This window comes from Diplotaxodon limnothrissa, linkage group LG1, assembly GCF_057381915.1.
Source record: "Diplotaxodon limnothrissa isolate DT_005_m linkage group LG1, D_limnothrissa_male_GT1.1, whole genome shotgun sequence".
Lineage (NCBI taxonomy): Eukaryota > Metazoa > Chordata > Actinopteri > Cichliformes > Cichlidae > Diplotaxodon > Diplotaxodon limnothrissa.
The window spans coordinates 6,638,611-6,665,894 of record NC_140596.1 but is presented as its reverse complement, the minus strand read 5'-3'; the positions used below and the strand labels follow the sequence as shown (position 1 = coordinate 6,665,894).

The 27,284-nt window shown below is 40.8% G+C and overlaps 2 protein-coding genes across 2 annotated transcripts; one reads left to right on the top strand and one right to left on the bottom strand.

The window, feature by feature from the left end:
- Positions 1 to 1,018: 1,018 nt before the first annotated feature.
- Positions 1,019 to 20,336, bottom strand: LOC146639323 (ATP-binding cassette sub-family C member 12-like). Its single transcript, XM_085351167.1, has 29 exons — positions 20,319 to 20,336; positions 16,548 to 16,684; positions 16,275 to 16,421; positions 15,779 to 15,926; positions 15,367 to 15,594; positions 14,703 to 14,876; positions 14,306 to 14,483; positions 13,919 to 14,067; positions 13,596 to 13,703; positions 11,758 to 11,985; positions 11,610 to 11,681; positions 11,361 to 11,485; positions 10,445 to 10,517; positions 10,049 to 10,252; positions 8,199 to 8,333; positions 7,925 to 8,030; positions 7,622 to 7,719; positions 6,943 to 6,998; positions 5,925 to 6,099; positions 5,542 to 5,768; positions 5,316 to 5,453; positions 4,983 to 5,172; positions 4,813 to 4,902; positions 4,501 to 4,690; positions 3,042 to 3,201; positions 2,882 to 2,960; positions 2,611 to 2,724; positions 1,210 to 1,374; positions 1,019 to 1,140 (listed from the first exon to the last, which is right to left on the bottom strand). Exons 1-29 carry the CDS (start codon positions 20,334 to 20,336, stop codon positions 1,048 to 1,050), a joined length of 4,005 nt encoding a protein of 1,334 aa, XP_085207293.1. The 3' UTR covers positions 1,019 to 1,047.
- Positions 20,337 to 22,314: 1,978 nt separating this feature from the next.
- Positions 22,315 to 24,645, top strand: LOC146639322 (uncharacterized). Its single transcript, XM_085351166.1, has one exon. The coding sequence runs from the start codon at positions 22,315 to 22,317 to the stop codon at positions 24,643 to 24,645; it is 2,331 nt and encodes a 776-aa protein (XP_085207292.1).
- Positions 24,646 to 27,284: the final 2,639 nt, after the last annotated feature.

Here is a 27,284-nt window from a genome sequence, read left to right as displayed (position 1 = left end):
CAACTAGTAAATCTAATGTTAGCGATTTTGTTCTTTTTTAACTTCTAAGGCTCGGGATTAAAAGGTGAGGTGGTGGAGGAGACAACACATATACAGGGCACATGACAAAAGAAAAGCAAGCAATTTATCATTGTTAGTGGTTTACAAAACAAATGAAAAACTCAAAGATGTCACAACAAATAAAAATCTGCTAGCGCTAGCATAAATAAAACTCAGTTATTGGCTGAGTGACAGGTCCCGACCTCTTAGTTCCGCCCTTCACACCATCTGATCCTATTGGCTGAGTTCTGAGTCCTATAGCCAATGGATGCACTCCAGGGCATATATAAGCTGACTTTGTAATTGGTTTTAAGAATGTTGGGTGCTTTTGTGTATGCTGCTCTTCTTAGTTTGATCCCTCCCCCCCCAATACAATGATTGTCATTCACGAATCCTCATATTTACTTAATAAATACTTTGTGTGTGTTTCAATAAGGAACCCAAATGACAGTTATTTACTTGCATTTCTGAACAGAAAAATAAAAATGTTTTAGTGGTCAAATTTTATGCTTGACTCATTTCAGACTTCTCAAACAAGTCCAGTCTGCCAGCCCACATTTTGGTAAACAAATCTTTTTAGCCACCACCGCGTCACTGAATGTTTACATTTGATTTAGTGCAATTGTCCATTGACTGGTGGAATAAATTAAGATGCTATGCAATAACAGATGCATGCAAAAACAAGCAATAGGCTAAAAGCTAATAAGATGGGGATGTGTTTAACTCTTAAATTATGAATAATTTAACTCAACATTTTGTCAGCAACATTAGAATATAACTGCAGTAAGTTGGCAAAACATGGTTTTACAGTTTGTTACAACATTTTATTTACTGTAGATTTTTTAAAAACACAACACATTATAGATACACAATTATAGATTTAAACTTTAAAGACAAAGACAATAAAATAATTAACATTTTTAAATATACAGAATAGTCATTAAAATAGTAATCTAAATACATGTGCCTACTCCACAGATGTTCTTTGGTTTCAAGATTTACTTTGTTTCACAAATTTACAGTGTTTGAAGCAGTCAGCAGTAATGAGAACATAGAGAATGGCTTTTGCTTCAGTGTATTTGGATCATCCAACTCTGCCACCTGTCATATGGAGCAATTAGTAAGCATAAGATGACACAACATTAATCTGTGCATATTTGGGGTTGTTACCTGTCCATTGTCCATGACCAGAATACGATCTGCTTGCATCACAGTGCTGAGCCGATGAGCTATTGTGAGCATAGTGCTATTACGTAAGGCTTCTTGGATGGTGTTTTGGATCAGAGCATCTGTCTCTGCATCTATGGAGGCAGTGGCTTCATCCAAAAGAATGATCTGCTCAAGAAGAGGACAGACCATTAGTATAAGCAAAAATAGTTTTAAAGGAGGACAGCATGTCACAATACATAAAACGCCCATACTTTCTAAATACAAATGTGGCGATTAGCAATCTCATACAAATGAGACATTATAGAATAGTTTGAAGAACAGGTCCATAATAATCATAACCCTTAACCAATTTCAATTTGGCCTCTCATTCATTCACGGTCATGGGGCCCCATGAATTCGCGCCCTGGCTCAGACAGTCTCGGTCATCGTGTCCTTGGGCAAGACACTTCACCCGTTGCCTACTGGCGGTGGTCAGAGGGCCCGGGGGCGGCAGTGTCCGGCAGCCTCGCCTCTGTCAGTGCGCCCCAGGGCAGCTATGGCTACAGTGTAGCTTGCCATCACCAGTGTGTGAATGGCTGGATGACTGAATGTGGTGTAAAGCGCTTTGGGGTCCTTAGGGACTAAGTAAAGCGCTATACAAATACAGGCCATTTACCATTCTCATTCACCTCTGGGCCATTTTGAGCATGGCTGCTAATTTTGGATTTCTGAAAAGTGCCATGATAAATCGGAGAAGTCCGTAAAAATAATTTTCCTTTGTCTTAAGTTATTTTTTTGTATTTTTTCCAAAGGAAGTTGGCCACAGGGTGGCAGACCTCTCCAACAGATACCGAGTGAAGATTATGTTGCAGTGGCCATGTAAAGAGGAAAAAACAGAAAGAAAATACTGGTGACTGCCAGTGGTGCCACTCAGCCTCCTAGCAGACACACACCTATGTACAAATTTCAAAATCTTACATCACCTTGTTCTCAAGTTTTTATATTTATTTTTAGAAATTTGAGATTCAACTCCGTCTGAGATTTTTAGTAAATATGTCTATGGTCTCAATTTGACGCTCCTACGTCACCTCAATCTCAAGTAGCATTCAAACTTAGGTGTACATCCTGTCCATCTGCCCTGCGGAGTGACAACAATACCCTACCAGGCTTTTAAGGCTTAGGGGTACTTCTGAAGAGGAATCTAAACATTGTACTGATGACCTCAAGGGGAAAAAATTTAAATCAGGACAGATTTGCGATGTTTAAGGACAGTGCAGAGCATATTGACAGAGAGTCACAGGAAATTGCTTTGACTGGCATCAGTGAATGCAGTATGTGACAGCATTGTCCCAGCCAGGTGACAAATCATCAAGCCCACCCCCCCCCCCCCCCCCCCCCCCCCCCCAAAAAGTGCACTCTGACCTTGGAGTTACGGAGTAAAGCTCTAGCCATACAGATCAGCTGTCTCTGGCCTACAGAGAAGTTTTCTCCATTCTCCATAACATGTGCTTCAAGCTTCCCCTCCAGCTTTGAGATCTGAGGAAACAAATCACAATACAGCTCCACTCCACTATCCTAATTCATAATGTATACAAACAAAGAGCAGAGAGAGAAAAAAAAAAAAAAAAAAAAAAAAAAGGGGCTGTATAGGAATTTTAAATGTACCAACTTTTATGTTGCACTCAAAACATACCGAGTCCTTCATGTAGCTCTTCTCGAGCGCTGCCCAGATCTCCTCATCAGTGTATTTATTAAAGGGGTCCAAGTTGTACCTGCAGGGATGGGGGTCATTAGCCAGTTACTGATCCACAGTGGTCAGACCAATGTGAGATTTATGGGTTGGCCAAGGTTACCTGACTGTACCAACAAATAGCACAGGGTCCTGAGGAATCACAGACAATTTGCTACGCAGGTCTTGCAGGCCAATTGACATGATGTCCACCCCATCTATCAGTATGGTTCCTGCTGCAGGCTCCACAAGTCTAAATAGAGCTACTCCTAAAGACGATTTTCCTACAGATGCAAACCGCAGATTAGAGTAGCTGAATTAACCTAAAACTGTTAAAATTTACATTAAAATGTGCTACATAAAATATCATTTGAAATCAGGAATATGGGAGGATTTAGAGTCAATCACTAAACTTTCAGCACAACCAGGTGTAGGCAGGGGTGCCATCTATCTTAGAGGGTTGGGGTGGGGGAATAATAGCAACAATAACAATTAAAAAAGAAAAAGCCCTCCTACCATTAACTAATCTTCTTTATTAACCAATCTTCATCTTAATTATAATCAGCTTATCTTTATTAACAAGTTATTTACCACGGGCCTTTAATGTGGCAGTAATTAAACCATTATTTAAAAGCCATCACTTGACCCAGCTATCTTAGAGACTGGCCTATAATTGGCTAACTTTATCTCAAAAATTCTTCAAAGTAAAACAGCAGTTTCAGTCAACTTTCAGAGCTCACAGTACAGAAATGGAACAAGTGAAGGTGGCAAATGGTTTTCTTCTGGCCTCTTACGTCAACTCTTTGTTCTTGACTTGTTAGACCTCAGCGTTTGATGCTGATACAGTTCCACAGAGTTCTGTGTTGGGACCATTTCTGTTTACATTATAAGAGTTTCCCTTAGGCAGTGTTATTATAAATAGCATACATTTTCATTGCCTGATGATACCCAGACTTATGAAGCCTGTTGACACACACCAAGTAATTAAACTACAGGAATCTCTTAAAGAAATTAAAACCTGGATCACCTCTAATTCCCTCTAAGTGCTTCTAAATTCAGAAAAAACTGAGGTTGTTGTGCACTGCCTTATCTTAGAAACATGGCCAGATACCCTGGATGACATTACCTTGGCCTCCAGTAACATTGAGGATATTAAACAAACTATGTAGGACTGCCTTCCTATATTTGCACACTCTAAGACAGTGGTTCTTAACCTTGTTGGAGGTACCGAACCCCACCAGTTTCATATGCGTATTCATGATTCCCTCTTTAGTGAAAAATAAAATAGGATTTTTTTCAAATTCAAGACATAGATATGTTTTTTACTGGTGCACAAAATGAGCCATGCATGTCATGGCGGAGGCTCTGCCGAACCCCTGAGACCGACTCACCGAACCCCTAGGGTTCGATCGAACCCAGGTTAAGAACCACTGCTCTAAGATTAAATTGTCTGTCTCAGAGTGATGTTGAAAAACTAGTTCATGTATTTATCATCATTTCTAGGGTGTATTGTTGTAAATCATCATCACCCAAAGACTAGATGAAATCAACAAGAGAAACAGCTACTGAACCCAGAGCCTTACCAGAGCCAGTCCTTCCCACGATCCCCAGCTTCTCTCCAGGTTGAATGTGGAAATCAATGCCGTTCAGCACAATTGGTGCATTCTCTCTGTACCTCATCTTATAGTCTACGAAGGTGATGCCCCCACTGCTAGGCCAGTCCTGTGGGATCTGAGTCTCCTTAACATGCCTGGGAGCCTCAGACCTACAATCCTGCAAACACAATTAAAAGTTTACAGGGATCAAGCAGATGGGTGTGTAGCATGTTTAATGAACTCTGGCCTTGGTCTCAGCAAAACAATGACAGGTGAATGATTTCAGGACATGAGTCTGACCGTGACATATTCCTGGAGCCGTTTCGCTGAGTCGAATCTTGCTTCCACTTCTATCGAGAGTCTGGCTACATATTGAAGCATGCCTGTCAACTGAAAATAAGTTTAAAAATTATGTAAATCCATGTCTGAAAAGCAAAATGAACATGGCTTCATGTGCTGTCCAAATGTACCTGCAAGGAATAGGATATCGCGAGGCCTTTCAAGGATGGACTGATTAAGTCATTACTGCTGAGCACTACAAAGAGAGCCACAAACAGCGTCGTAGTAGCAGCCATTAATTCCAGGCAGAAGGCGAATGCACGTGTGCCAGCATTAAACATGAAAAGGTATTTGGAGTTGATATCAGTCAAGATATTGAACCTGTAATATAAAACAGGAGTTTTTGAACATCCCACTGTCCACAGTCACCCCGCCCCAAAGAAACATACAATTTACAATGTGTTGTATCAAAAACATTGCAAAAGCAAGAGGTGATAGCCTAGTAACAAATTTCAGAAACTTACTGTTCTATAAGGCTGTCTCTTCTACTATAGGCATGGATGGTGCTGAGGCCATGCAAAGTTGAGGTGGTTAGAGAAAACCATGGAGAGCGACTGATGTTTTCTAGATTCTTCATATGACGTATACTCCTCTGGAATACACTGCAGAGAAGGCACAGATATATAGTACCTTAGAGGACCTGTTACTTTCAGTAACTGTGTTTTATAGATTTAACCAGCATAAACTCACAAGACAGTGAAGGCAAGAAAAGCTGCCATAATAACTCCAACTACAAGCATGGCGGGGAAAATAACTGAGATGACAACAACTGTGGATGCGACGAGTAGAGAACACTGTAAGAAAGAGTCCATGACAAGAGGAAGGACAGTTTCCACTTCGTCTTGATCTTTAGAGAAACGATTTAGAAGTCGGCCCGTTGGAGTTGTGTCAAAGAAACTCATTGGACTATCAATAATCTGCAATAGGAAAACAAACAGTTCATCTGTAGCTAGTAAACGTTCCCAGTTTTGGATTCAATACATTTGTGATAAGTAAACCCTTATCCATATTTAAAATGACCATGTGTAATGGTGACTAGCAGAGATTTCTATGGTGCTGAGAATTCACAGTACCTTTTTGAACAGCATGTCATGGAATTTGCAGGAGGCCTTCAAGGTGAAATAAGTGTAGATTATGGATTTCACAATGGAAAGTACAACAATGACAACCACTGTTGCAGCATAAATAACCTGGTAGAAGTGAAGGTGTGGATTTTGAGAGATTTCTCCCTGGACTGCAGTTGTGTTACTGGATGACTTGGAAATAAAAACATAAATTAATTTAAAAAAAGAAAAGTTAGTGAAGTCAGACAAAGTCATTGTATACATAAACGAATGATTAAATATCATTTCCTAAAACTAGAAATAAGCAGAATTTGAGGAGTCCGAAACAGTTTTTCGCTTGCTACATCTGCCAGGCTTGGTCTATAATGTGTGGCTCTCTGGATTTTAAATCACGATACTTCTCACTCAAGTTCTTGACACTCAGACATACAAAGTTACCACAGGATTTCATCTCCTGCTTTGTGAGCATCAAATACTTTTCCTCAAGATTTCCTCAAACTGATTTCTTATGGTTCAGGGATGACGCTTACTCAAGTGACAGCTAAAACCCTTGCTGAAATTTTTATACTGTCTTCAAGCTGAAAGATGACCCTCAGGCATTCCAAGTATTTTAAGGGGCAAGTGCATGGAAACTAGAGTGAGTGTGTAATGACCAAAACTAAGTGACAAAACCAACAGAAGATCAAAACATCAAGTTGTTTCAATGAGAAATGCTTGGACTAGGCCAAAATAAACATTTTCAAAAAGAACTGGCAATTAGAAAAAAACTTGATTGCTGATGAAGCCAACCTTGAGATATTGGCAGTAGGCGGAGCGTGTAAGTGTGGACCAGCAGGAGAGCTAGAAGACCAATGAGTGATGATGTAACATCAACTCAGCTTTACGTAGCAAAATGTAAATACAGAAAGAGTTTATCTTGCACAACAGCCACAAAAAAGGCATGACTTCTTACCCTCTTGTGAGTTGAAGGCTCACAGAGAACTATTTCAACGTGTGTGACAGTGATAAGGAATGAAATAATTCTCACCCCATCACCACTTGCCATCCAGAAGCTAAACCACCAATTGCTGAAGACTGTGGATCCTGCCAACAGGAACATATTCAGGAGGATAATGAAAGAAACTGTGTAGCCTGTAACAACAATGAGCAGTTTATGCATCACAAGTTTGGCTGTGCATTATTGCTCATAATAATGTATCCACAAGCATATGCAGCATTGGGAAACAGGAGTTAGAGGAAGAATTTACAGTGTACTCAGTGGTAGTTATATGGGGGGGAAAACAAATGAAAGCTACTGATCAATATGTTATGTTGACTTGAATTGTAATATCTGACAGATTCTCTTGTTTGCTCTAAACAACCAAAGTCTGGAGTAGTTCTTGGTCTTACAAATCTATTCTTGTGAAGCGTTGTAGTGGTTTATCTTCTTTGAGACTACAATTCTTGACTTTGCCAAGTTGTTAACAAGTGTCTTGGCAGTTGTGAGGGGATGTTTAGAACCCAGTATATATAGCCAAGCTTGTTTGACACCAGTAAAAAGGCTAATATCGAATCCTTTATTTTAAAGTTAAAAATAAATTAAAAACTGACATGCAATAACTTTCTGTGCATTGATAAAAAAATTTATAAACAAAAAAACATTTAAAATGAAAATATGCAATTTAATTTCATACATAACCCCAACATTCCATGTGTGAATAACAGACCTCCAAGTGCCTGGGAGTATGTGCACTATGTTCTCCAGGAGATGGCACCTTTGTAGAGGACTCCTGACTCACTAGCTGATTACCAGCTGGGACAGCGGCTTAAAAAACAAAAACAAAAACAAACAAACAAACAAACAAACAAACAAACAAACAAATCATTATAGAATGAAAAAGAAAAATACATTTTTATTAGCTGACATCTAATATCTGAATTCATTTTTTTTTCTTTTTTTTTTTTTAAACTTGCTCTTCAGGGAAAATATGTCAGTTTAAATCAAATGTTTTTCTTCCATGTTTTCACACCAGGATTCTCAGTGCCAGTGCTTGCACAATGTCTGAGGTCAATCTCTTCCAACTGGCCATCAATAAATGATGCTAGTGCCATGTCCCCAGCTTTCTTTTTCTTGGCCTGACAGAAGAAAAATAAAAATAAATAAATATATATCAAGGACAGTCTTACAGCTCAGTCTGGATAAGCTTAAAACATTGACACTTATGGAACGCACACTTTGTTTTACAGTCAATTTTGTTTCAATAATAAGGACAGTAATAGAACCATGATACATGACACCCTTACTTTGGACTCTTCCATCTGGTAGGTACTGATGAGCTGAGTATAGCGTCCATTGGCTCTCATCAGATCCCTGTGGTTTCCAGACTCCCATACTGTTCCATTGTCCAGAACCAGGATCTCATCACAGAACTCCAAATACTAAAAGCCACAAGGAAGAACAAATTATCAAAACCAGCTCAACTCTGGTTAGAGCTCTAAACAGTTGTGTGCGTTACTGGCATGTGACAAATCCTTATTCTTTGGAAAAATTGCACCTTACAACTCATGAGCAAAATATGTAGGTTTTCCATACGTACTCAGGTATGTTTCTTTAAACCAGAGCTTCCCAAAGTGTGGGGCCCGCCCAATATGAAAAGGGGGGGGAAGAAGAAGAAGAAAAGAACGTTTGGACGCTGCTAGCATAATGGACAGGTTTTTTGACGGGGCTCTCACACAAACGCAAAGCAGGAGATGAAGCATCGCTGAATATGTTTCCAAACCAACTTCATTCTAAGCCAAAGACTAGAAAATATGGTGAAGCATATCTGCCATTTGGTTTCACCTGCACAAGTGCCGAGGTAGCTCTCCCCTGCAGAATTGGTTTTCCCTGCGTCGGGAGGATGCGCTGGGCTCTCCAAATCAGTATCCCACATTCTTGATTTTTTAGTTCACAAATGCTTGCTGTAATGACTAACTACTCCTGACATTTTGGAGATGTTAGCTCTTTATACAGTAAAGTTACAGCGGGATACAAATAATATCAGGTCGTTCCTGCCACGATTTGTTCTCTCGGTTCAAATCACAGACAAACAGTATCCCACAGTTGTTTATGTTTTTGAACCCATTTTGCACAAAGAGGCATCTTTTGAAAAATGTATTGATAGCAATGTTGAATATTATTACACAGGAAACGGAAACAAGTAAAATAATTACACCGTGACGCCTCTGCCTTTCTAAATGGAGGGACATGTAACTGCAGTAACCTGCAGATAAAGACAAAATACTCTTAATCTGACTATCTTCCATTCTGCAATTCATCTCATGTAAACAATAACGTGGCGCACAGCGTGACGTGAAAAAAGGCACACACCTTTGACGTTGTGTGACAAACTCCGTATTCCTCGTTCACATGTAAACGCAAAAAAGGAGTTTAAAAAAAAAATCTCAGTTTTCAGTGATTCGAAACCCCGTTTACGTGTGGACAAAAGGCCCAAACGTCCAGAAACAGCTGTGTTTTCAAAAATACCCATGTAGGTGTGGACGTAGCGTACAAGAGTTCGTAGTTTATTTCATTGCTACCTGTAATTTATTGCAGATTACTTGCATTTGCTTAATCGTTTACTAAATGTTTGAGGTGTGAAATAAACCGCAATGAGTTTGGAAACAAAATATGAGTGTGTGTGTGGTTGGAGGATGTGTTTGTGCGGGGGGGAGCAACAGTTTTCTTGTAAAACAAAGGGGGGCCCAGTAAAAAAAGTTTGGGAACCACCACTTTAAACGATAGCCTGTTTTCCCATTAGTACCTACTCTGATTGACTTGCAGTTTTCAGTTAGGCCACAGTACCTGCTTGCCTGGGGTTAATCCGAGCAGGTACTAAAATGTGACGTTGTAACTGCATGGGACCGATTGGCTGGCAGCAGCAGGTATATTTCTTGCCTTGACATCCATCTTTTTTGTAGCATTCGTGTTGTATATTAATTACGTCACCGGACACTTAGACGCTTTGGTATAACGACAACCACGCATGTAGTACCAGATTACAATGGAAAACCAGTCGATCCGAGGCGAGTCAGAGTAGGTACTAAAGGAAAAGGTGCTTTTGAGCCCAGACAGCCCAGTCTCCACTACATAATAATTGAATACGTTTTCCTACCTGGAGCTCATGTGTAACCAGTATGATGCATTTTCCTCTCAGCTCTTTCTTTATACATTCTTCAAAAATGTGTTTCCCCACATAAGCATCAACAGCAGATAGTGGGTCATCAAGGAGGAAAATGTCCCTGTTGGAATAGACCGCTCTTGCCAGGCTGATTCTCTGCTTCTGTCCCCCTGATAGATTTAGACCCCGCTCTCCAATCTGCCCACAAAAAGGATATTTATAATATTGTGAACTTTTGATTAATACTAAATTACAATTTAATCCTTCCACTTTATTGTAGCATCAATTTGCAAGCTTGAGTTACATCTTAAGTGAGTGGGGTAAATAAATACACTTAAAAACCCCTGTGTCGGTGTGTGACACTCCCCTGTTGGTCTGGAAAGCACTCACTTCAGCTTGGTCACCATATTGCAGGATGCTTAGGTCAGCTCTGAGGCTACAGACATCCACAACTCTGTCATATCTGTTGGGGAGCAGTACAAGGCAACAAACTGGTTAATACTATAGCGAAGTATATTTTAATAGGATGGGAGCTAGTCATTTATTCAGCCAATTATAACTTGTGGGTGACTGCGGCTCAGTTAGCAGAACAAGAGGTCACTGAATTTAACCCGAGTTCCTCGACATACTGAACCCCTAGTTGCCCTTGATGCATCCATCAAAGGGTGAGTGAGTGTCTAAGAATGTTATAAATGAAGAATGTTAAACACTGTATAAATGTGTATGTGATTGGATGTGTGCAAGAACAAAATGCTTTGTGTGCTCACCTGAATAGAAAGGTGTTACAGAAGTTCCAGTCCAATTTACCAATTGCTGACAGTAAAGCATGACCAAAATCATTTAACAAGAAAAAGGATTTCATGCAAAATGTTGCATTAAATGTATCAATTCAGTTATGCTATTTTGACATATTTTAAAGGACTGCTATTAATTTATTCCTAAACCGTTTTCCCCTCAGCAGCAGTTTATGGAAATCTGATTTTGAAACAAAGTGAATTGATAAAGTTTACAGCAAACACTGGTTCCTAGCCAAGCTTTTTACCATCTCTGGCAGTAGAGGTGATACTGTCAGAAAACCAAGAGGACCTCATTTTGGTTGACTATGAACCTTCCACCAACATTTCAGAATGTCAAAATAAAAACCGTTAGAAGTTCCATGGAAGGTATCCAACTTGATTTTTTTGTGCCTCCCAGGGCAGATTGGGGACATGCAGTTCGAAAGGGCCTCGATTAACTATACAGACAAAGTGGTGGTTGACAAGGAGGAGATGGCAGCCATAAATGCAAGAAGATGGATTTAACTTACCTGGCCTGATCAAAAGGTTCCCCCATGAGAATATTTTCTCGAACAGTTCCATGAAAAATCCAGGCCTGCTGGCAAACGTACGCAAATGTCCCATCAGCTGTGATGGAGCCCTGAAGAAGGTACATCTAAAAGGAAAGTGAGCAGGCCAAAAAACTAATGTCACTGTAATGTAAAGTTAGAAATAGTAAAAACATAATGTGAATAAATGCAGACAGATACAAAACAATAGAGCATACAAAAGAAACAAACCTGCTCCAAAATGCTGCAAATCAGTGACGTCTTTCCGCTACCCACATTCCCGCAAACACCAAGCAGTTTTCCCTTCAGGAAATATCACAGAGATAATCATTTCATATCCAGCAGAGTCTTGATAACTTCAGTTATTATTTGATCACACCTTGGGTAGTGTAAAAGAGATGTTTCTGAGGGTTGGTAAGGTCTCAACATTTTCATTCGGAGAAGGCACGTCCATATTGTGTTCCGTCACCTCATTAGCTGCTCTGGGCGGTGACTCTGACTGGCTGCGTTTGGTCCATGAAAGTGTAGCATTTCTCATCACTACAGCAGAATTACTGCCTGCTATCTGCGTCAGGTAAGGCTCAGGATTCTGGATGAGTAAGATTTTCTGAAACAGTCACAGTGCATTTACATCATTCAGGTTTTTACCAATTTTGCTTTTCAGATTTCTAAGATCCATGGCAGTAACAACTTTAACAAAACTAAAAAGATTATGAATTAAAATACTGTACTGCAAGTCCTAAAAGCATCATGATTAATACAAATCCAGCTTGTGATTAGCAGCATGGCCTTTTTCACTGGTTTGTAGAGGACAAGATTTGGAGAGGTTCACATGAGTGTGTGGTGAGTGTGAGACTACTCCTTTACATTTAGTCTGGCATCAATGCAAAAGGAATAATGAAATTCAAAAAGGACACATAATAACTATGACTCTACCTAAAGTCTGTGGCACAGGTATGGTAGGGAAACAAGTCAAAGTGTGGCCACAGGGTAGGTCTGCAGGGCAAACTTAGCTAGGTCAGCAGTTATCTTATCCTATAGACAGGCATTCTACTCTTTTTTACAATGGTAAGCAACATTTTGATGTTTAGTGGTATTGTACCATCCCCTGATCTGACTGGATGAGCTCCATCAGGTCATCTTGACTGTGTCTACATGTCTAAATGAGTTGCTGCCTTGCAAAACCAATTATTTTCCATAGAAATACTTCACAAGTAAGCAATGCTTAAATTGTACTTATATTACAATAGTGATAAAAGTGTGTCTGAAGGTTCTCAGTCATCGTAGTCTAAGGAGCTTGGAAAGAAAAGTGTCTGGACTTCTTTAAGTTGCTTGAACGCGTTTCACCTCTCATCCGAGAAGCTTCTGGGCCAGGATGTAAAGGACAAAGGTCACTCTTTCAAGGATGCCAATGTTCACATTTTGGAAATAGAGGACAGATGTTTGAAAGAGGAGTGAAAGAAGCCATCTATGTCCACTGTGCCCACTCACATCCTGGGCTATTTGACCTCAGGAAATCCCATGATAGGGTGGGGCTAGGTTTCACAATGAGCTCACCCGAAACCTTGGCTGATTGTGACCCACGCCCGCTTTCACACCTTGGTTCGTGTGATTAGGTAGAGGATCATTAGGGGGTCTCCAAAAGTTGATTTTGTTCATCTGGACGTAGCGTTTAGTGGTAGAAACATGTCTGTGAAGGTTCTCAGTCATCCAGGTCATCGTAGTCAAAGGAGCTTGCAAAGAAAAGCGTCTGGACTTCTTTAAGTTCTTTAAGTGGTAGAAACGTTTCGTCACTCATCCAAGTGACTTCTTCAGTCTCAGCTGACTGCAGGTTTCCCCAAGTTTATAAACAGTACATTTGCATAATGACTGAAACCAGCCCACTGAAGGAACAATGGGCTGGGAGGTCAGTTCCTTAATCTTAATTATGCAAATTCTCATGACCATTGATCATTTGGGGGTTTCGTTATCCCTCTTGGGGGGGACACTCCCACAGGGCTTAAATCTGGGACTCTCCACCATTTGACCCTAGAACTGAAGAAGCTTCTCAGATGAGAGGTGAAACGTGTTCAAGAAGTCCAGACACTTTTCTTTCCAAGCTCCTTAGACAGTGATAAAAGTGTATTAAAGAAAACTTAATAATGAACAGAAAGACCATAACAAGTGGAAACGCTACTACTACTACTACTACTACTAGAACCAAAAAGAAGAGCTTACCCTAAGTTGTTTTAGTGACACAAAAGCATCAGTGAGGGCCTTCACAGCAATCGGCATGAGAGCAAAGGTGAACCTCATGGAGGTGAAGATGGCAACAACAGTAAAAGCCTGGGAAGAAAATATTGCACTATAATCTCACAACACAACAATCCTCAATTTATATGTTAGACCTTTTCTGTCAGTAGACCAAGCCTTCTTACAAAATTCTCGCAGTTTTCTTCTCAGTTCATCTCTACTCACAACTTCTCCAAATCACCGAGTGGAAATGCTAACAGAGGCTGTGTTACTGCATAATATTGTTACAGAGCTGTGCTACTACTTACATCAGATGTTTTCAGTGGTAACCCCAACAAAGTGTGGATGAGAAAGGTGAAAACAGTGGCAATGGTGCTGATGGCCATGGTCAAGCTGCCATTAATAATCTGGATTTCAAGGATCTTCTGTACTAGTTTCTTTTCAAGTTTCCTCAACTCTGTAAGAAAGAAAGTTTGTTTGCCTAGTCTGTTACTTTCATCATTCTTTGTAGACGCACCCTAACACACATCCATAGCACTCAAACATTTCACATCATCTCTTTTGCATCTAGTAACAAGATTACATGCCTGATTTTGTATCTAAACAAATGGGAGTCTATAAATAATGCGTGTGATATGCGATATTACTAGATAAATGGAAAGTGCTGCCAAATGGGAAACAGCTGCTCGATTTACCTGCAATTTTCATCTCAAAAGATTCTTGCCAGGCGTACATCTTGATTAGCTTAATGCTGTTGAGAATCTCAGTCATTGTATGAACACGTTTGTCTTTTATTACCATTGCTTTTGTCTTGAATACATTTGTGAGATATGCCAAGATACTAGAAAAGAAGAAGAAAAAATGATTAGTCCCCTGATTGCCAAGATTCCAAAAGTAGAAGGTAAGGGTATTCCTCAATGATGACTTAGACCTCACAGCACAGGTTTCAGCATATTAAACTACATGCCCAATATTACGTTTGGGCAAATTCTTTCATAGTTTATCTACATTACAACATTGACTGTAATGCTTACCTCAATCAGAGCCCTTTTTGTATTTATCTATCTCACTTTATTAACTTCATGTACATACCTCAATGGGAATACAGATGACGTAGATGAGGACTCCAATAATTGCAGTGTAGCCCAGAATGTTCCAGGCATAACAAATGCCCGCAACAAAGAGTACAGGGGTGGACATCACAAAGCTCCCATTCACAACTGCCTCAAAAACATTGTGTCCAACATTTGTCAAAATATTAAGAATCTAGATGAAAGAAAAATGAGAAAACGAAACCTTATATTTCACCTGTTTTTCATAATACACCAAATGTGAGAAGATTTACTGAAAAAGTATCTTATTGTCTCATGCATTTCTTTAGGATGAAACAAATCTTAATATTAGACAAAAATTACCAAAATAAATACAAAGTGTTTAAATTGTGCTTTAATTTATGAAGGTGAAGTTCTCCAAATGTACCTGTCCATACATGAAAAAGTGATAGGTGGTTATGCCACCCTTGAGAGGAAGAACCGCAATCAAACATTTGTAATAATGGGAATGAGTCCCGAAGGAATTTTGGCCCACTCTTCTCAACAGAATTGTTGTAATTCAGCCACATTGGAGGATTTTCAAGCATGAAAGACTTACTGATGCCAACACATCTCAGTTAGATTCAAGTCTAGACTTTGACTAGGCCACTTTTCACAGCAGTGCAGGTAAAGTGAATTCTCTGTGTGTGTAAACCAGTCTTTACCTCTCCGTTTGACATGTCGCCAAGTACTCGCAGAGATGTGACTTTCTGGAAGCCCAAAGAGCATAAGGCACCTTTCAGTCTGATGGCCGTACGCAGTGTTAATGCCCACTGCAAGGATATCATGGAAGTTTTGAGAAACTCTGTGGTGAACAAAGCAAAGGCCAAACCAACACCACTGGTTTCTCCTGGGTCGCAAACGTAGTCTAAGATCTTATAAACGACGACCGCCTGAAGGGACAGACAAAATGCTTGATACACTTCAGAGAGTAGAAATTCTAAAAAAGCGATTAGAAACTGTTTACAGAGTATGAACCACTATTTCTTGAAGTCAAATTTGATTTATAATAAATAAAACATTTAGGCAAACATCAGAACGTCACAAAGTCTGAAAATACAGATGACGACAACTCACCGGCCCCAAAAAGGCCGCCACCATGGCAAGAATGGAAACGAGGGCGGACAGAATCAGTCTAGTTCTTTGAAAACGAAGAGTCACCCGAATCAGTGAGGCATTCTCCAAGCCTCTCCTTGCCACTTCTTCATTCCATAGCCTCTGGAGCCTGCAAAACACTCACAATCAAATCATGTACACTAAAAATTGTCTAGCATTTAATTTTGACAAGTCAGCCTCATTCCTTTGACTTATCTTCAAGGTGCAAATTTCAGCAGCTACATTAATGGTGCGTCATGTCCCAAGCAGACCTACTTTGGGTTTCTGTCTATTCCTCTTAATATTTCTAATAAAGCCCTTTCTTTGTTCCTCGTTGTGCATCATCTCTTTCGTCTGAGGTTTCTTTCCCACATGCTTGTTTACCCCCTTTGTAAACAAAATGCATCATCCATTGAAATGTTAGATTCTGCGAATGCCTTAAACAACAACCGAAAAATGTGAATCTGCAAAGAGAGACCTTTTTGCGCTAATGTCTGCTACATCAAAAGGAGACAGGTGTAGGTCGGATGTATCCAGCCCATTCTTGAACATGGCCCACATTTTGGGGATCATCCACAGAAAGACTGAAGATGATATTAAACCTGCATTATCTACAGCGTGGGACCTGGACAAGACAAAAAAAGCAAAAGCAAATGAGTACTGTACAAGGAAGACATTCTATATCAAAGAAAGTAACTTATTTGGCAGACAGGTTACATTTAGCAATTTCTCTTTCATCAATGAAACTGACTCTGGTGAGGAACAGCGGAAGGGTATAAGGGTCTCCAAGCTCCGTCGGTATTTTCCAAATGGGCAAGGATGGGGTATTTCCCTGTTGTCATTATCTGTATCTTCTGAGGCAAGAGACACAAGTCCCAATTCTTCTCCCTAAAGAGGCAGAAAAACAAAGACAGACAGAAAGGTGTATAAGCTCAGTCCAAGTAACAAATCTGGAAACAAAATGAAAAAAAAGACATCTAAACTAACTAACAATTAATTGTACTTCCTAATTACAATTTTAGTAGATATGGAAACATGATCAGAAAACATAAAACTAACTACCTCGTCATGTCCTAAACAACCAAAATTAATCAAACTGACACAAGTGAAATTATTTAAACATTTTCCAAGCAGAGAAAAAAGTGAACACCTATTTTTATTTATACTACATGCAAATCAAACAGCTCTTCATCGTGTTATTACGCCATGCTCTCCTTTTCTTTGATTTAATTTTTGTCCCTTTATTTATTTATTCATTTCTTTATTTATTTAAATGCAAGCAGCCCTTCCCCGGCGACGTAAGCAAAACCCAGAGAACTGGGCTGCTCAGGTCGATGACACGTATCCCATACGGAAGCAGCCACTTACTGACTAACACTGCACAACAGAATTGTTAAAGTATTAATTTTAATTTCAATTCAGGTTAGATTTTTTTTGTGCGCAACGCAGATTTTCTGTGCGCAGAGACCGTGCCAGCAGTGCGCAATTGCGCAGCTTAGAGGGAACATTACTGGTGTTTAGTTTTTGGTTTGTGTGAGTATGGCCCCATCTACATCGCTCAGCTCGGTGTTGTGCCAAAACACCGGGCCTGTTCTAAAAACAAAGCTGAGCGCTCCCAAAGCGTCTTGTCATTACGCGGCTTCACTAAAACCACCAACTTTCAGGAAGCTGGTTCACGACTAGGGATGGGTATCGTTTAGGTTTTATCCGATACCGGTGCCAAATCGGTACTTTTGAAACGGTGCCGGTGCTTAAACGGTGCTCGAACCGGTGCTTAAAGAATGGAGAACACAAACTTTGTCCAAAAACCTCTCATGTTCAGCTGGTTTTTTTTGTAAAAATATAACGATGTTAGCCTTTTCTGCAGCTATGTGGCATATATGTAGGGTTGCCAACTCCCTGAAAAATAAATAAGGGACACCTCGTGGCCAGGGCCGGGCAACCCAGTTGTCTTCACCCTTCCCAGTGTGGTAGCTCTTTTTTTTGTGTGTGAAATTATTTTTTTAACCATTTGACTTGAATTTGATTTAAGCAGATGCATATTCTTTGTGATATGACCATATGGGAAACAAATGATCATTTAGCCATTTATTTTTAGCTCACAATGACAACATTAACACAGTAAAACAGGTCTCTTTCTTAAACAGAAGCCTGTCATGCTTAACTTTTGAGAATATAAGTAAATCTTTCTTTAAAAGAACTCTGCCCTGCTTAACTTAAAATTATATAAATTAATAGAAAGCAATACAACAAAAATATTCTTGTAACAGTGCACATATAGTGCATTTAGTACAATTGGCTTCAGTTGAGGTATTATTTCAGCTTTTCTAATGCTAATCAGCTGCTCCTGTTTGTAAACCCACTTGTTCCCATGATTACGCATCATAACTCATCATCATTATTAATCTATGTATTACTTTTATGTATTAGTGATCTATTTGTTGTAATCATCTATCCTTGCAGTTGTTTATTACACAAAATAAATTATATTATCACACTTCTGGCCACATAGCGCTGATATTCACTGCACATGCCCATATTAACCTTAACCAGAGGGTTTAAAAAATAAACCAGTGTTTACATACCATATCTGCTTCTGCCGTGGCCTGGTGGACAAAAAAATGGTTAAGGGTTCCCCGAGCTTTCACGCCCCTCATGTTCTTCATGTGCCCACCACTAGAAGCATGCCTATGGAAAAAGTGCGCCGGCACACAGTGCAGTGCGCTTTATAGGTGTTATCGTGCATGTTCCCAGCCCAGTGGTTTCCTTTTCCCATTCCTCCCTGTATTTATTCTTATTGTATTCTAATTTTTGCGTCATAACTTTTGCACTGTCCACTTCCTGCTGTGACAAAACAAATTTCCCACGTGTGGGACTAATAAAGGTTATCTTATCTTACGCAGCCTTTTTTTCTTTCTCTGGGCGAACAAACATTGCTGCTCTAATGCTGGGCTTACACTGTGCGATTTTTGGCCCATTTTGAGACGATTTATGAGTCGTGCGACCGATTTGGTGATCGGCCTTCATCGTGCATCGTGTAGTATACGTGGGGTAACGAGAAGCGATTAACCCCTCGAGCAGCTCCCGATCATCAATCGCTCGTGAGCCGCTCACACTGCTCACGCGCAAACAGGTAAACGTCGGTGAAAAAGACGGTGCAGCTCGGCTGTGCAGCGTGTGATCTGGACACAAGCGATGGAGGCACAACTTGTAGAACTTTGGAAAGCTCATCCGAGCCTTTTCGATGTGGCCTCACAAAATGATCACGACCACAACAACCGTGAAAATAGTTGGATTTACACTGCTGCTTAATCACAGCTGCCTGATCAATGTTTTTCATTAGCAATTTAGCAAAGTTGATGGTGGTGGTGTGTCTGTGTGAGTGAAAGACAGAGAGGGAGAGGGAGCGACAGATTTTCTGTTATAACCTTCATTTTATGGAGGCACAGTGTGAGCACTCAGGTCGCATCAGAGCATCGGGTGGTATAGTGTGAGACCCTGCATCGTGACCTACCAACTTCTAACCCCTGCGAGTCAATCGTGCAGTTTGAGCAGGAGCTGAATAACATCACTGAAAAAATCGCACAGTGTCTGCCCAGCTTTAGGTGTACTGTCGTCCGAGACTTGCACCGCAGTGTCGGCGTTTGTTTCCCTGTTGGCCATGCTTCTTGTTGTGGTCATCTGTTGTCTTCCGGTATTTTCTCCGTAAGCGACCTTTCCTCGACCAATGAGATGAGCGGTAATCTGAATTGTCATACTCGAATTGTCATAAGTGTGCTGTCAGCTCATTGGTCACAAAGCAGGAGAGGGGCTGGGAATTATGTTTTCAAACAAAGTGTTAATTCCATAAACATTTATAGACTACTTTTGATTCTCACTGGATTACGGGACAAAGTGCGTCCCTTATTAGCTCAATACGGGACGTGTACTTTTGTTTCTAAATACGGGACGATTCCGTTTTTTAAGGGACGGTTGGCAACCCTAATTAAATGTAACTTTATTAATCCCTCGGGAGGGGTCCTCTGGGGTTTTCACAAAGCTGAATAAACGTCAAACAGAAAACTGATTAAACAAAGTGTGAGACGGTGGAGAATTGACGCCAGCGCCCGGTTATATTTTAGACAGCAAGGAGCAGACGCAGTTTCACTCCACCGAGGGAGCTCGTGACGTACTACGCGGCTTTCTTTAGACCGCGAAGGCGGGTCCTCAGGTGGAAGCAGCCTCTGAATTTGGACACCCCCGCTGTTTCCGGCCAGCCAATAATAACGGTGACATTTAACGTATTTTGTCGAATAAATAAACACTGTAAAATATATTTGCCCCCCCCAACAGCCCTTTGAATGTTGGCAAGTATGAGCCGTCTGCTCGGTGTTTCCTAAAACGTTAAAGCACGTTTGGCTTCACACTGACAAACAGACCCAGCTTCGGCACAAACCTAAACTAACTAACCGACCAAAGAGCCGCGTTAAGTGGCGATATCACTAACGTCACGTAACTTAGCCGAAGGCTAGCTAAATTTGACTTTGTAGGACTTTTTCATTATGCTAACATTTGTGATATGACTGCACTATGCTGTTGTTGTTGACTCCACCTAATTCTACAATTCTTTCATTATGCTAACATGTGTCCTGGTGTATATATGAAGTGGGATAAAAACCCAGAACTAACTTTTAAGAGTTTATTTCTTCTCCGCTTCGACAGTCGGCCATTTCCCCAAAACGTCCTCCAACCTATGATTCCAATGAATCCTGGTGGGTCAGGAACTGCTTATAAGCATCTTGTAATCGTCGTTCCAACACAGCGTGTTTGTTTTGATTCGTAGACCCCGAAAATGGTGCCGGGCTCCCACAATGCATTGCGGCGTGCCGTCAACTCCAAAGTAGTGATGGGTCGTTCGCGAACGAAATGGCTCTTAGAGCCGGTTCTTTGACGTGAACGACGCGAGCCGGCTCCTTATCGCGAGCCGTCACGTGGGGTTTTTTTTTTTTTTCTTTCTCTCAGCCTCTCTCTCGCACTTTTTTTCCGCTTCACTCTGCACGCGAGCCTTGTGCTTTACGCTGGGCAGAGGGGGAGGGGCGGTAGTTACACTCAGTAGCACAGGAACAGAGCCAGAGAGAGAGAAAGAGAGGCAGGGACAACAACATTAGAAAGGTATAGTAATCATCCACAACTATTTTCGGTTGCAGATGATAAAGGATTGAGAAAGTTTATTCATGCAGGTCCATATGACAGAGAATATGCATGTTCTTTTAGTTTTCATATTATAATTTATATTTAATTGTGTTGTGGTTTGCAGTGTTTTGTGTTCTTTTCACTTTAAATTTGTGAAAGGAAAAAGCTGAAAATTTAAATAGTTAAAACTTGAAATGTGAATAGTTGATTTTTGTATTATATGATTTATTTATTACATTTTATGTGGAGTGAATAAATAAAAGTATATTTACGGTGGCCCCTAGAGACAAAGCACATACAAACTTCAAATCACGTACGAACTCTGAAGCATGTACAAACTCCAAAACACGTAAAAACACGTACAAACTCCAAAACACGTAAAAACTCCAAAACACGTAAAAACACGTACAAACTCCAAAACACGTAAAAACTCCAAAACACGTAAAAACACGTACAAACTCCAAAACACGTAAAAACGCCAAAACACGTAAAAACACGTACAAACTCCGAAGCACGTAAAAACTCAGAAGCATATAAAAACTCAGAAGCACATAAAAACTCAAAACACGTACAAAAGACAACAGAAGTGCTCCAGGATGCTGGGCGCAGTGTTGAGCCTTTGTTATCTTGTGGCTACACAAGCCAGCAAGTACCAACGACCGGATTTGGTGTGTGGTAATAACAGGTAAATGAACTTTTTTTTAAATTATTTGAATATATATATGAGTGCCTGTGTATAAATACACAAACAATACACACATGCTTTCAATTGTGTAATTTAAGTGATCTAGTAGCTCTGCTTTGGAAGTTCAGTTCATGCTAGAAATGTGTTTTGGAGTTTGTACGTGTTTTGTCTCTAGGGGCCACCGCATATATTTATATATAAACATATATAAATAAAACCACTTTTTACGTTAGTAATTCCTTTTGTGCATAATTTTATATTATTGTTAATAATAAATTAATTAAAGCAACAAAACAACCTGAAGAGCCGGTTCGGAGCCGAAAGAGCCGGCTCTTTTTAGTGAGCCGAACCGAAAGAGCCGGATCTCTAAAAAGAGCCGGAAATCCCATCACTACTCCAAAGCGTCATTCAAATCTGTGAGAGCGCGCAAGGAACGCCGCCTCTCTGCGTGCGTTTCTTGTGACGTCACTGGCAGATCAAAGGCGTTCGCGCTGGTCTGTCAGTAACGTCACAGACAACCGAGCCTATAAATAACGGCTCTCAGACAGAAAAATCAGAACTCGATGCTCATCTGTTTGCAAAACGTTCAGCAGTCGGCGCTCTGTAATACAAGAAAATTCTCACACGCTCAAACGGAGAAAATCTAATTTGTGACACAACAATGGAAACCATCAACGAAAATTCAATCGTGGTCACACCAGACCAGATTATCCCGCCAATCAACAGGTGCTTTGAAAGGCTCTCTGAAGTTCAGTGGAGCATTATAGAAAATGGAAAATGCGACTCCAGCATCCATGCCGTGCTCGCTGATATGATTTCTGAAATCATTCAGATCGCCTCTGCCAGCATCCTGGAAATAGCCCTTCCTGTTATTCAGGAACCCATGATAAGGGAAGAGTTTATGGATGAGGGGAAAATAAGGGTGTCCCTCGGAGACTCGATCTCAGCTGCCATCGCCGGCGCTCTTAATGTCTCAAAACAGCAAGATAAGAGCGCTGACAAGCTGACGCTGATGGTTGAGGAAGAGATCTCAGAAAAGGTCAGCTCAACCATTGCACTGATTGAAAAAAGCCCCGATTTCCCAGTAGACCCTGCCGTTTATGTTAGCGGCAAATTTAGTAGTATTAAGAAACTACACCGCATGGTTTGTTGCGCTGCCTCATGCCTGAAAAGGTATGCAGCATGTAAGCTGCGCTGCCAGTGTGGGACAAATGGGTCTCATTCCAGTACAGAACGTACTGGTTCAAAAATATCAGTGCAATCAGCAATCGCAGAGATTTCTGTTATTCTGTCAACAAGGAGCTCAGATGGAGAGATGACAGGAAAAGATAAAGATGAGCTCCCAGAAGAATCAGCTCTAACAGCACAAAGCAAAATAAAACCCACTGCAGAAACACAAAGTATCCAGGCTCCAACCCCAGTAGAAATGGTTGCAGCTGACATCGTAGGTGAGATACTTGCTAACATGGATTCAAGCAGTGAAGAGCTCTGTGAGAAATGTAACTTACCCAAACCTGCCTTTAATGCAGGCTTAATTATCCACAAGGTGAGACACTTCTTCTCCAAATGTGTGCCATCCACCTCACACGCCAGGCTCAAAGCACGCAAACACAACTTTTCCATGTTTGCAAAAAAACAATTTGAAAAAATGAAAACAGAGCTGAAAAAAAGAATAAAGGCAAACAGGAAACATTTTGTTTGTCTACAAAACATTTGCAGCCACCCCAAGAAGGAAACTGCGCCCTCCAATGAAAGTATAGTTTTCATTCTCCCAGGGTCAGTACCTGAAACGGCTGCTCCCCAGAGTACAGAGGCTCATCGCTCCCCTTCTCGACATACGGCAAGCCTGGGAACCGCAATTAAACGTTCTTCTTCAGTCGACTTTAACGTCATTAGATCAGACGTTAATCAGTTATTTGACAAATTAACAAAGAAAGAAGAACTCTTCCTCATCGATAAGACCTTGGGGGACTTTAAAAATAGTGGGCATATCAGGAATTTTACGGAGGACTTAGTGGCAAACCTGTTTGATCTACTTACGGTGGATCGAGGCTATCAAATCCCCATACCTCTAATGGGTAGGTCCCTCTCAGACACGGTCATCTCCAGGACTCCGAAATCAGTACAGGGCTCAAAGCGTCGCATTTCTGCTGAAGTCCTCTATGTCCTCATAGATGACACAGTAGAAAGGTTTTTGCAGAAGCTTTTACTCTTCTGCAATGAAGAGAAAGATCAAATGATTCAAATGGACAAGATTTCTGGGGCCCTGGAAGACATCCACAACTTTATTAAAAGAACACAGACCACAACACAGGAAAAAAGCCCTGATTCAGATGGCAGAGGAAAAGAATCTGGTGCATCACTTCCAACACCAAAACCTGGGAGCATTTCTCCAGATAAATGCTCTGTGGCATCTGACAAGTCACCTCAAATGCCACAACCTGGGAGCATTTCTCCAGATAAATCATCTGGAGCCTTGAGCCTGAAACACTCTCTCAAAGATTCCTCCAAAATATCAGAGATGGATTCTGTGTCAGGTTCATCTTCTGATGTTGAGAAAATTTACAATGACCTTGCGTTGCTCCTTATCATGAGAGTCATCTATAAATCTAAACCTGAGACCCAAAAGTTTGCTGCTCGGATCGCAACTACTACAAAAGAAATAGACACGGTCATCAATCGTCTGAGCAATCTAATGCAGCCTGAACTCAGCAGCACAGCGTCTGCCACAAGTCTGACAAATGACAAGACAAAGTTCATCAAGAAAATAGCCAAACGCCTCATCAAGGAGTTTGGCTCCCCAGACAATGTCTTAAAGGCTTTGATGGCAAATGATTCATCTTTTGATGAGGCTCTGATTAGACATCTAAAAATCACTCTCGGAGTCATCCCGGGTCCCCCAAAGACGTCCAAAATATCCAGGTTTTTTTCTGCGGTGGGAAAAACATTGCTAAAACCCTTCAGGTGGTTCACTAAAGCCAGAGATCATTAAAATGACCATTTTGGCTTTTCCCACTGCCCTGCTTCTTTTAAAATCTTGAAGCAGACTTTTAGCACCAAATCCTTTTTTTAAAAGCATCACCATAAAATTTTGGGATCAGCCCTCAAATCCAAATTTTAGAACTGTAGTTCACGCCATCTCGTCTCCTTTTGATTTCCATCCCCCCAACCGGTCGCAGCGGATGGCCGTCCCTTCTGAGCCCGGTTCCGTTGGAAGTTTCTTCCTGTTAAAGGGAGTTTTTCTTCCCCACAGTCGCCTCGTGCTTGCTCAGAGGGGGATCATTTGATTGTTGGGGTTCTCTGTAGTACAGTAGGGCTTTGACCTTACAGTACAAACAGGGAGGAGACTTTGGCTTGATTTTTAAAATATCTAATTCGGCATGAAATAAAAAAAATCCAAATTAAAAATGCATTCCAAGTTTGTTTGTGTTTTTCTTCTGTTGTCAAATATGTAGAAAGTGTTACACGTGTGATTTTAGTCATTTTGCATCAGTTTGTAGCCGACGTGTCTGTTTGTGATCATCCTGCATCTGTTTTTGTCTGATTTGTGTCTTAGTTTGGTCAATTTACATCACTTTTGTGGCCCAATTTAGTTGTTTTGCATGTATTTGTGGCAAAATGTGTGGACGCTGTTTGACGTTACTATGTTTTGTCTTAATGCTTCACTTTGGTTGTTTATGTATGTGCTCATTTTGATTCTAGATGTAGACCTGACATCTGAAAATTAGCACCTAGTCCACTTCGAACATTTTTTTTAGTCCAAATAAAAAAATTTGGACTAATAAAAGTCCAAATAAAAAAATGTTAATACATTTTTTTTTATTTCGCCAACCTTGTAGAGCAGTGGTTCCCAAACCTTTTTTGCTAGGCCCCCCTTTGTTTTACAAGAAAAATGTTCGCTAAAAAATATTATTAGCCAAAGCTTTCACTGGAAGTCAGTTACTGGTGTCAGGCCAGCTCCCACTTCTTCTTTTGTGTTACTTCTGCATATAAGTATACACAAAGAGACATTGAGACCTGAATCACAAATAAAAGCCACCTTCAAGATTAACAAACACTGTTTAAAGAGCTCCGTATAAACTTCTGTGTGCAACAAGGCCTCTGTAGCATCCAGACCACACTGATCTAGGTCTTCTTGGTAGAAGAAGGTGTTTCCTTTTTCCAGATGTTTAAATGCCAGCCTCCCCAGATTCAGAAGAAATTTCCTTTCAGCCATCTCACTTGTTTCATGTCCCCCCACATGTTTGTTCCCCTTCTTCATCTGAACCAACAAGAAGTGTGAGTACATGTCAGTCAGGGTCTTGGGCAGCTCTCCTCTCTGCTCTGTAGTCAACATGTGCTCCAGAACTGTAGCAGTGATCCAGCAGAAGACTGGGATTCTACACATGATGTGGAGGCTCCTGGATGTCTTCATGTGGGAGATGATTCTGGACAGCTCTTCATCACTGAATCTCCTCCTGAAGTACTCCTCCTTCTGGGCATCAGTGAAGCCTCGTACTTCTGTTACCCTGTCAACACGTCTAGGAGGGATCTGATTGGCTGCTGCAGGTCGGGGAGTTATCCAGACGAGAGCCGAGGGAAGCAGATTCCCCTGGATGAGGTTTGTCAGCAGCTGGCTGACTGATGACTTCTCTGTGACATCAGACAGCAGCTTCCCGTTGGTGAAATCCAATGATCCAAGTCTGCTTTCATCCAGGCCGTCAAAGATGAACAAAAGTTTACAGACAGCGAGCTTCTCTGCTGTGACCTTCTGTAATGTTGGATGGAAAACATGGAGCAGCTCCAGAAGACTGTACTGCTCGTCTCTGATCAGCGACGCTGTTGGTCAGAACCACTCTGATGGGTCTCTGTTGGTCAGGTAAGGCTTTAAAGGTGTCGTGACACCTGACTGTAATGTCATCAAGAGCCTCCATCTTGGAAGCTGTCTCCAGCTGCATCACCTCATGTTGGTTATGAACGTCTTCATTCTGTCCCTCTGTGATGTAGAGCTCAGTGTAGATCCTGTTCGGGAGGGTTCCACTTCCTGTATTATCAGTTTCTTCAGTCACACTTTCAAACCTCCTCCTCAGACTGGTCTTATATTCTTCTAAAACCTCTTCCAGACTCGCATCTGCTGATTGACAACAAGAAACCAAAAAGAATGAAATGTCTTTAGTGTGTGAAACTGCATGAAAAACAGACTTTTATCTTTTGACGGGAGGGATGGGAATGGTGTTAAGCATTGTAAATTGTAAATAAGCTTCAGAAAATAGTAAATCGTGTAACATGACATTTTCGGCATTAAGTTATAACCAGTGTGTGACTTATTTAAAACATTTTGATTCATAATCAGAACCTTTTTTTTGTCACAGCAGAGACAAGAAGCAACTGTTAAAAATGTTCCTAATGAGACATTTTAAGAGGAGGGAAAATCCCCCTCATACTGGCTTCACATCATTGGCTCCCTGTTAAATCCAGAGCTGAATTCAAAATGCTTCTCACATAAAAAGGGCCATAATAAAACAGCCCCATCTTATCTGAGAGGCCTCACAGTATCATATCAGATAGATGGAGCACTTTGCTCTCAGCCTGCAGGTTTTATCCTGCCCTCCTCCCCTCATTCCAACCAGTCGTGGTGGATGGCGGCCCGTC

Bases quoted from the DNA above. Each gene is read 5' to 3' on its own strand.
- LOC146639323 (XM_085351167.1), bottom strand. The intron at 15,595-15,778 runs GTGAGTTGTCGT...CTGTCCCTTCAG, and splicing joins TGGCGGCCTTTTTGGGGCCG to GCGGTCGTCGTTTATAAGAT. The intron at 1,141-1,209 runs GTAACAACCCCA...TCCATATGACAG, and splicing joins TGGTCATGGACAATGGACAG to GTGGCAGAGTTGGATGATCC.
- LOC146639322 (XM_085351166.1), top strand. From the start codon at position 22,315: ATGGAAACCATCAACGAAAATTCAATCGTGGTCACACCAGACCAGATT.